The sequence below is a fragment of the Bicyclus anynana genome, chromosome 8, assembly GCF_947172395.1.
Source record: "Bicyclus anynana chromosome 8, ilBicAnyn1.1, whole genome shotgun sequence".
Lineage (NCBI taxonomy): Eukaryota > Metazoa > Arthropoda > Insecta > Lepidoptera > Nymphalidae > Bicyclus > Bicyclus anynana.
The window spans coordinates 14,458,154-14,466,975 of NC_069090.1; the positions used below are offsets into that span (position 1 = coordinate 14,458,154).

The 8,822-nt window shown below is 39.6% G+C and overlaps 1 protein-coding gene across 1 annotated transcript; it reads left to right on the forward strand.

Annotated features, from left to right (window-relative positions):
- Positions 1-2,128: 2,128 nt before the first annotated feature.
- LOC112048914 (aldo-keto reductase AKR2E4-like) lies at positions 2,129-8,403 on the forward strand. The gene is made up of 6 exons (XM_024086618.2): positions 2,129-2,158; positions 3,738-3,908; positions 5,278-5,391; positions 6,436-6,597; positions 7,390-7,593; positions 8,161-8,403. Exons 1-6 carry the CDS (start codon positions 2,129-2,131, stop codon positions 8,401-8,403), a joined length of 924 nt encoding a protein of 307 aa, XP_023942386.2.
- The last annotated feature ends 419 nt before the right edge of the window (positions 8,404-8,822 follow it).

Consider the following 8,822-nt stretch of genomic DNA (forward strand, 5'->3'; position numbering starts at 1 on the left):
AATATACTTCACAATATTATATATTTTACTCTTACAATGATATAATCATTAAACAAACAAGCCCAATAACATATAGTATATAGGTATAGTCGCCTATACAGCATACCCTATGTACGTCTCAATACACTCACAGCTAAATTAGAAAGTTGCGCACTAAAGGTGCGCACCAAAAACGTGACACTTTTTCGTTAGTTCAGTTGGTTTTACCCCTCGGATTTTTCTCATACCGGGCGCCTTATATATAAAAATCGATTCTTAAGGAGTAAACTCCAATAAACTCCAAAAAAAAATGATGTCCCGGTTCGACGGCTTAACGTGCTGTCCGAGGTGTAACACCACCAAGTTCTCATCTCCGAGCTGAAAAATTAGCTGAAAACTTAGTATCTTATAGTCCGGCCCAGGGTTCCGACTAACTGTTACCAGCCTCTCGGTGTTTATAAAAAATAAATTATATTGCTCTAAAAAGAAGAAAATATTTTTTTCTTTCAACATTTTAACTACCTATCAACTTATAACCTCATTATGAACAACTTAAATGATAAAAAGCTTGTCGTGAGGATTAATTATCTATCAGCATTAAATTAAAATTGGAAATATAATAAAGTTACCAGATCAATTTACATAATTAAATTGGTACTAGTTTATTTTCAAATTGCGCGACAAGCTTTTATATTTTTACTGTGCTATGGATCACTTTCACGACTCGCGAGGACCTGCAAAGGGTATAGAGTATATAGGCGACTAATGTTAGTCTTAGTCTTATTACTAGTCCAGACCAGTGGCGGGCATAAACCAGGTCCGTAGCTGGACAGCAATTCGGCTAGTTACCAGAACGACTGGATGTTAGAGACAGAGCAACGTGCTGATTGGTCATTTATATCTGTGTTGGAACTCACAACTACTAACAAAATTTAGGGATGTAACTTAACGTTTTTTAGTTGAACGACTACAATTTGGCAAAAAAACGCAATAGTTTTTCTAACTGCCTCATTGGTACCGTGGTTAGCTGGCTCGGCTACAGTCCAAGGTTTGAATCCCGGGACATATGATAATAAATTGAAAATAAATAAATTTGTACCTATTCATTGTAATTAGCAAATAAACAATTTGAATTAGGCAATACGCGTCGATTTGACGACCCTGTCTTTCTTTGAAGTCGATCAAAAATATCAGTAAATGTAATCATTAAAATTTTGGCATTGTAGAATAGGTGTTTATTCAAGGTTTAGAATTATCTAAAATGAGGTATAAGAAGCATGAATTAAATTTTTTCTCGAAGTCGTCTGACGAATTCTGTTTTACAATGTTACTTTTTTCAGTTTCTGTATTGACGATAATTTGTGTTGTAAGTACTTAGGTATATTTTTATTGTTATATTAAAAATGAAAATAACATTATTATATAATGATTTATTTATTTTGCTATCATCCGCGAAAAGTCGACGAACCCATGCGACAACGTTTTTTACGACAACAAAATTGCAAAGTCTTTGCAATTGCACGTTTTAGAGTCAACATCTCCTGAGGGTGCTCCGGTTTCGGGGTGAAACGTACGTAGAGAGTATTTTGTCGGACCTGGGTGACGTTGTCGCATGGGTTCGTCGACTTTTCGCGGATGATAGCAAAATAAATAAATCATTATATAATCATGATGAACTTCCGCAAAGTACAGCCTGCTTCTATCCAATATTTGAAAATAACATTGAAAATCCCCCGAAGGTTAAGAAATTATTAATTACACTCTCGATCAAGTCATCAATATTCTCTTTCAGTGCGCTTTCATTTGAGACCACACTCGAGTATATTTGCAGACATTCGGTTGTTCTTCCTCACTTGAATCCCCCAGAAATTTTAAACGGTTCAACTGATTTCATCAAACATGTCTAAGAACACTCGCACATAAATCCCCTTTCATACAATACAAACTAAATTAAAAAGGCTTCATCCGTTCGGGAGCAATGGTGCCACAGACAGACTGACAGACAGACACTTCAAACTTATAACACCTCTCTTTTTGCGTCAGAGGTTAAATAGTTTAAGAGTGTATAAAAAGAGCCATTTGCAGGTGAAGTCCGAGTTACTGTACCGTAGTCGAAACCGAATTTCAACAGAAAGGCGAAAATTGAACGATGGCAACTGGATACCGGCTAATGCCTTCGGTACTTATGTAGTGGATGTAAGTAATGTAATAATATAAAGCTAAGCATGATAGCCCAGTGGATATGACCTCTGCCTCCGATTCCGGAGGGTTTGGGTTCGAATCCGGCCCGGGGCATGCACCTCCAACTTTTCAGTTGTGTGCATTTTAAGAAAATAAATACCACGTGTCTCAAACGGTGAAGGAAAACATCGTTAGGAAACCTGCATACCAGAGAATCCGCACTGGGCCGGCGTGGTGGACTATTGGCCCAATCCCTGTCATTCTGAGAGGAGACTCGAGCTCAGCAGTGAGCCGAATATGGGTTGATAACGACGACGATTATAAAGCTAAAGAGTTTGTTTGTTTGGTTGAACGCGCTAATCTCAAGAACAAATGGTCCGATTTGAAAAATTCTTTCAGTGTTAGATAGCCCATTTATCGAGGAAGGCTACATAATATATATCTGCGTATTCCTACGGAACGGGAACCACGCGGGTGAAACCGTACGGTGTCAGCTAGTCTCTGTATATGTATACAGAACCGATCTTGAAAATTATTTTACCAATAGAAAGCCACCTTATTTGTGAGTGTCTTATGCTATATTTTATCCCGTATTCTCACGGTAACGGGAACTACGAGGGTGAAACATAAGCATTATTATACTTTTATTTATATGACTAAGCATTTATCTAAACTAAATAATTATTAGTAATAACCAATTTTTATTATACAGCTTGTTCTTCGACAAATGACTCCTCTAAGGCTTTCCATTTTGTTCTGTCCTTGGCGATGCGTTACCACTCTGAACCGTCATCTTCCCAATTTTTAAATTGCCTGCCTTTATTTCTCTTCCGCGGTACAAAAAAGAAAATTGTAATGACAGAATGTTAGTTCTCTTCATTTTTTACTTCAGCTTTTACCTACGCCTTCTCGCATATAATATGGCCTGTCCATCACCATTTTAGGCGTCTTTAGATGGTTCTTAAATTTTTAAATTTGTCTATTATTTTCTTTAGGGTCATGCGGTCTCTGTCTTATAACTCCAATAAACTTCTTTCGATCCCGACTCGATTTTTTTCCAGTTATTGTTCTGTTAGCTACCACGTTTGGCATCCGTACGATAAACATGGTAGGATACAGGTGTCAACGATCCTGGTTTTGTGTTTGATAAGCATACTCGTATTTTCGTTCTGAAGTGGCAATGGGCGGGGCCCATAGTTCGAAGAACCGGTGGCCGTTGGGGTACCAAGGTGCAGGAATGGCGGCCCCGCACCAGAAAGCGCAGTGTTGGTCGACCAGGTGGACTGACGACATCAAGCGAGTCGCAGGTATTCGCTGGATGCATGCGGCTCAGTATCGTGATGTTTGGAAGTCCCTACAAAAGGCAGTCCTGCAATGGACGTCCATCGGCTGATGTGATGATGATGATGTCGTTTTCAGCTATTTGCTATCGTTCTATCGAGTTCCTTCATTTGCATTTCAGGGAACATTAGTTGGTAAAGTTTCTATATCTGTGTTTTAATTATGATGTTTCTATATCTGTGTTTTAATTATGATGTTTCTATATCTGTGTTTTAATTATGATGATATTGTTACAGTATGATGACAGATTTAGCATGTGCCAAGCTACCATTAATGCCATCGAAGCAGGATACAGGCATATAGACACAGCGTTCATTTATCTAACCGAAGATATAGTTGGTAAGGCCATTGCCAACGTCACGCGTCGAGGCATCGTGAAGCGAAAAGATTTGTACATCAGTACCAAGGTAATATCATTAACAATCCAAATTTGGCTCATTGTTGAGCACGAGTCTCCTCTCAGATTCAGAGGAGTTAGGCCTTAGTCCAACACGTTGGCCAAATGTGGATTGGCTGACTTTACACATGTAGAGAATTAAGAAAATTCTCAAGTTTCTTCGCGATGATTTTCCTTCATCGTTTGAGATAAGTGATATTTAATTTTTTAAATGCACACAACTGAAAAATTGGAGGTGCATGCCCCAGACCGCATTCGAATGTACGCCCTCCGAAACGAAGGCAGAGAACATATCCACTGGGGTATCACGTCTCCTAGGTTAACAATATATACTAATACTAGCTGACGCCGCGTGGTAACTTCGATAAATGGGTTATCTAACACTAAAAGAATTTTTCAAATCGGACCAGTATATCCTGAGACTATCGCGTTCAAACAGACAAACAAACGAACAAACTATTCAGCTTTATAATATTAGCATAGATTAAAAGGAGTTAAAGTTTGGATCTACTGAACCGATTTTGGATTTTTTTTACCACTAGAAAGTCACGTTATTTGTGAATGTCATAGGCTATATTTTATTCCCGTATTGTCACGGCAACGAGAACTACACGAGTAAAACCGTGGGGCGTCGGTTAGTAAATATTATTGGCGTCTCAAAACCATGCAGTTTGTAAATCCTTAAGAGATTCCATGTCTAGCATCTAGCAGCAGTGGACATCCATCGGCTGATGGTGATAATGATGATGAGTAAAGTAGTAAAAGATAGTACCTAATGATTGACGGACCAAACATCTAGTCAACTTTATTGTAAACGGGAAAACATCGCCCGTAACCTATGTAAAAGGCGATGTTTTCCCGTACAATACGGGCAAGAAACACGCCCTACAAAGTGCTACTGTAAGTGTCCATCGACCTGAAGCGTATAGATGTTGAATCTCTTAGCCTTACAAAGGTAACCATGCCCTTCATATTTATATGTCTCCGTAAAATTGTAAATACTGTAAGATTATACTATCTCGCGAGATTGTGAACTGTCGATCGATTGTGAACCGTACTGTCTCTATTAAACCTATCCAAAAATTACCAAAAATGTTGACCAGCTTTTGGAAAATTTTTGGTATTATAATTGCCCCCCTGCATAGCATATCGACCCTCGATAGTCGATCGACTAGGTGGGCTGAGGACATCAAGCGGGTTGCAGGGCGCCGCTGGATGCTGGCGGCTTGGGACAGTGCTGTTTGGAAGTCCATGCAAGAGGCCTATGTCCAGCAGTGGACGTCCATTGGCTGTTGATGATGATGTTGATAGCAATAGTCCAAGCTATTGCTATGCAGGAGGGCGTTGAAAGAATGATATTTTTTTCGTTAATTTTTCAGCTACCATATTCCGTTGTTAATAGGGCTGGGGTTGTGCCAGCTGTGAAAAATGCTCTAAAAAGACTACAGTTAGATTATGTGGACTTGTGCCTTATACATCAACCAGTTGACATGGTACCTACCTTAATCTAATTTTTTGTTTTAATATTATTATATTTAATTATACTGGTACTGGTCTCTCCCTAAGGGTTCATTTCCGCCCCTTGTTTGACTTGGTCGCCTCATTAGAAGGCTCAAAGTCACACAGCGGACGATGGAACGAGCTATGCTCGGAGTATCTCTGCGTGATCGAATCAGAAATGAGGAGATCCGCAGAAGCATCATGGCTCAATGAGTCGCGAAGCTGAAGTGGCAATGGGCGAGTCACATAGTTCAAATAGCCGATGGATTTTGGGGTCCCGTGGTGCTGGAATAGCGACTCGACCCCCCCACCAAATGGACTGACGATATCAAGCGAGTCGCAGGGATTCGCTGGATGCAGGCGGTTCAGGATCGTGATGTTTGGAAGTCACGTGGACGGTCATCGGCTGATATGATGATGTTTAATTATTATTATATATGAACCTAATATTTACTTCTAATGTCGGAATGTCTATTGATGCGATCCGTACGATGCGTAACAGTGGACGCACTCGTATGACTTACAAATAATATACAAAGAATATTAAAATTCGTTTGATGCGATGCCTCCGATACGTACGATTCCGATCTGTGGACGTCTACCATAAGCTCAATAATCAATCAATAAATTTTATCACTCCTTTCATAACTATTTTTTAGCGGACTCAAAAGTGATTACAAAAATAAGAAAAGTAATGTTGAACAAAGGTTATTGATTCACAACATATTTTGTCAGGACAACTTAATTAACAAATCAAACTGTAACCAAAATAATACCCTAAAATGGCAGAGAATGACCTTGAGTGAAGTCACGCACTTGTGTACGTTGTGTGTAGGGTTAAAGGCGCCTTTGACTGTTAACAAACACTCCTCTTTTCCACTCAATTCACTCTCCCCGGCTATCCCAAGTAACCCATAAAGAATTACACAACAAGAGATGTGGACGGCTCGAACGCCACGAGCACACTGAAGCCGTCCGTACCGCAAGTCTTTGCAACGCGGCGATAACATATTTTGATTATTTTTGTTTTAATATAGGTTGGATCAAAGGATTACGATAACTTGGAGATATGGAGAGGGCTTGAAGACGCAAAGCGGTTGTGTTTGACGAGGTCGATCGGTCTATCGAACTTCAACAGCACGTTCATGACCAGGATCTTGGCTAACTCGGATACCGTGCCTGCTGTTAATCAACTCGAGGTAAGGTGGCTGAATTCATCTATACTAATATTATAAAGCTGAAGAGTTTGTTTGTTTGGTTGAACGCGCTAATCTCCGGAACTACTGGTCCGATTCAAAAAAATCTTTTAGTGTTAGATAGCCCATTTATCGAGGAAGGCTATAGGCTATATATTATCCCCGTATTCTTACGGGAATGGGAACAACGCGGGTGTAATAACGCGGCGTCAGCTAGTTCATTCATAATTGATTTGAGTGGGTAGTGACCCTGCTTTCTGCATCCACGGCCGTGGGTTCGATATCCAACATTAGAAAATATTTGTGTGATGATCATGGGTGTCTTGCAGTGTCTGGGTGTATTTATACATAATACAGCCGTGATAGCCCAGTGGATAAGACCTTTGCCTTCGATGCGGAGGGCGTAGTTTCGAATCCAACAGTCCACCACGCTGGCCTAATGCGGATTGGCTAAATTCACACACATAGAGAGTTAAGAAAATTCCCAGTATGAGACACTCTGTTTGATATTAAATTTCTTATTTCTTAAAATGCACATCACACTGAAAAGTTTTTTACTCGTGAACTTACGGTGAAGGAAAACATCGTGTGGAAACCTGCATACCAGAGAATTTTCTTAATTATCTGCGTGTGTGAAGTCTGCCAATCCGCATTGGGCCAGCGTGGTGGATTATTAGCCTAACTTCTCTCATTCTGAGAGGAGACTCGAACTCAGCAGTGAGCCGAATATGGGTAGATAACGTAACTGAAAATGCGAATCTACACCCTTTACTAATATTAATTGGCACTTTTCAGACAAATCCTACATACGCGAATCTGGAGACAGTAGCTTATTGTCAAAGCTTAAATATAGTTGTAACAGGATATGCGCCATTTGGTTTCTTGGTGCCGAGAACTCTAAATGATTTATCGTTACCACCAACTTTCGACGATCCATTCTTGGTGGGGTTGGCCAGAAAATACGCTGTGAATGTCAGCCAGATTGTCTTGCGGTATCCGGTAAATAATTTTAATATACTTTTCTAAGTATTGCAGGTATACCTACTTAGAACTCGTGCGAATTAACATGACACCTGGCTCAAAACCCGCTTTCAGGTGAAAGCGCTAAGCAGCGTTAGCACCATTGCACGGCAGAAACTAAGTTTTGATAGTTAAATTTAAAAGGACTTCTTTTGAAACACATATGATCACTCAACAATCAATCGATTTGTAGTGATTCGTTAATGAATGAAAGTAACCGACATATCTCTCAGGGCTAGTACAATATAGTGGCAGTGGGCTGGACATGCCTGTCGGACGACCGATGGTCGTTGGAGTCGTAAGGTTATTGAGTTGAGACCGCGTCTCTGTAATCGGAGTATGAGGCGCCCCTCACTAGACGGCGACGTGGAGCGACGACCTCCAGAAGTTTGCAAAAAGCTAAAAATAAAGCAGGCTGGCGCTGCTTAGATACCTATGTCCAGCAGTTCATGCATGATGATTATGATGATGTATTAAGGAAATATGAGTAGAAATACCACTTTTTCAAACGCTTTATTGATATTTGAATTTTTTAATATGTTTCAGGTCGAACGCGGTATTATTCCAATTGCTAAATCGTCTAACATTGATCACATTAAACAGAACGTAGACATTTTTGGTTTTACCATCGATCCAGAAGACATACTTAGAATTAATCAGTTTGACAGAAACGTAAAAGTTTATCGCATTGATTATCCAGGACTGTTTCAATTCGTCAGAGATAACTATCCCTTTGTGAGGAGATACGTCCGAAGGAATAATTTGCGACAGTATATTGATGACCTTTGATATTAGTCAGAGAAGTTGGGTGAATTAATAAAATAATTATTTTATTGTATAAAATATTGTTTGCATTTAAAAAAAGAAAAAAAAAAAAAAACCGTCTTCAAAAAGATAAAACGTACCGACTAAACTAAAAAGCGAAAAACAACATCGTAGTCTATTCTACCTTCTGATCAGTTTGAAGGCGGTGCTAACCCGGTGATGTATTAATTCAAGCCATGTCAGAATATCATAAAGGTTTTTCAGACTGTGTTATTTCATGTATCTCTTGAAACGGCTTAAATGTATGATACCTACTCTTATTTGAGAGAATGTTATTGTAGTTTTACTTTTTGAAACATAGTTGTCGCAACTTTCTGTAGGCATATTTCGACGGCCTCCGTGGCGCAGTGGTATGCGCGGTGGATTTACAAGACGGAGGTCCT

Excerpts from the sequence above, each read along its gene's own strand:
- LOC112048914 (XM_024086618.2), top strand. The coding sequence starts at position 2,129 with ATGGCAACTGGATACCGGCTAATGCCTTCG. Across the intron at positions 5,392-6,435 it reads TACATCAACCAGTTGACATG|GTTGGATCAAAGGATTACGA; the intron begins GTACCTACCTTA and ends GTTTTAATATAG. Across the intron at positions 6,598-7,389 it reads CTGCTGTTAATCAACTCGAG|ACAAATCCTACATACGCGAA; the intron begins GTAAGGTGGCTG and ends GGCACTTTTCAG.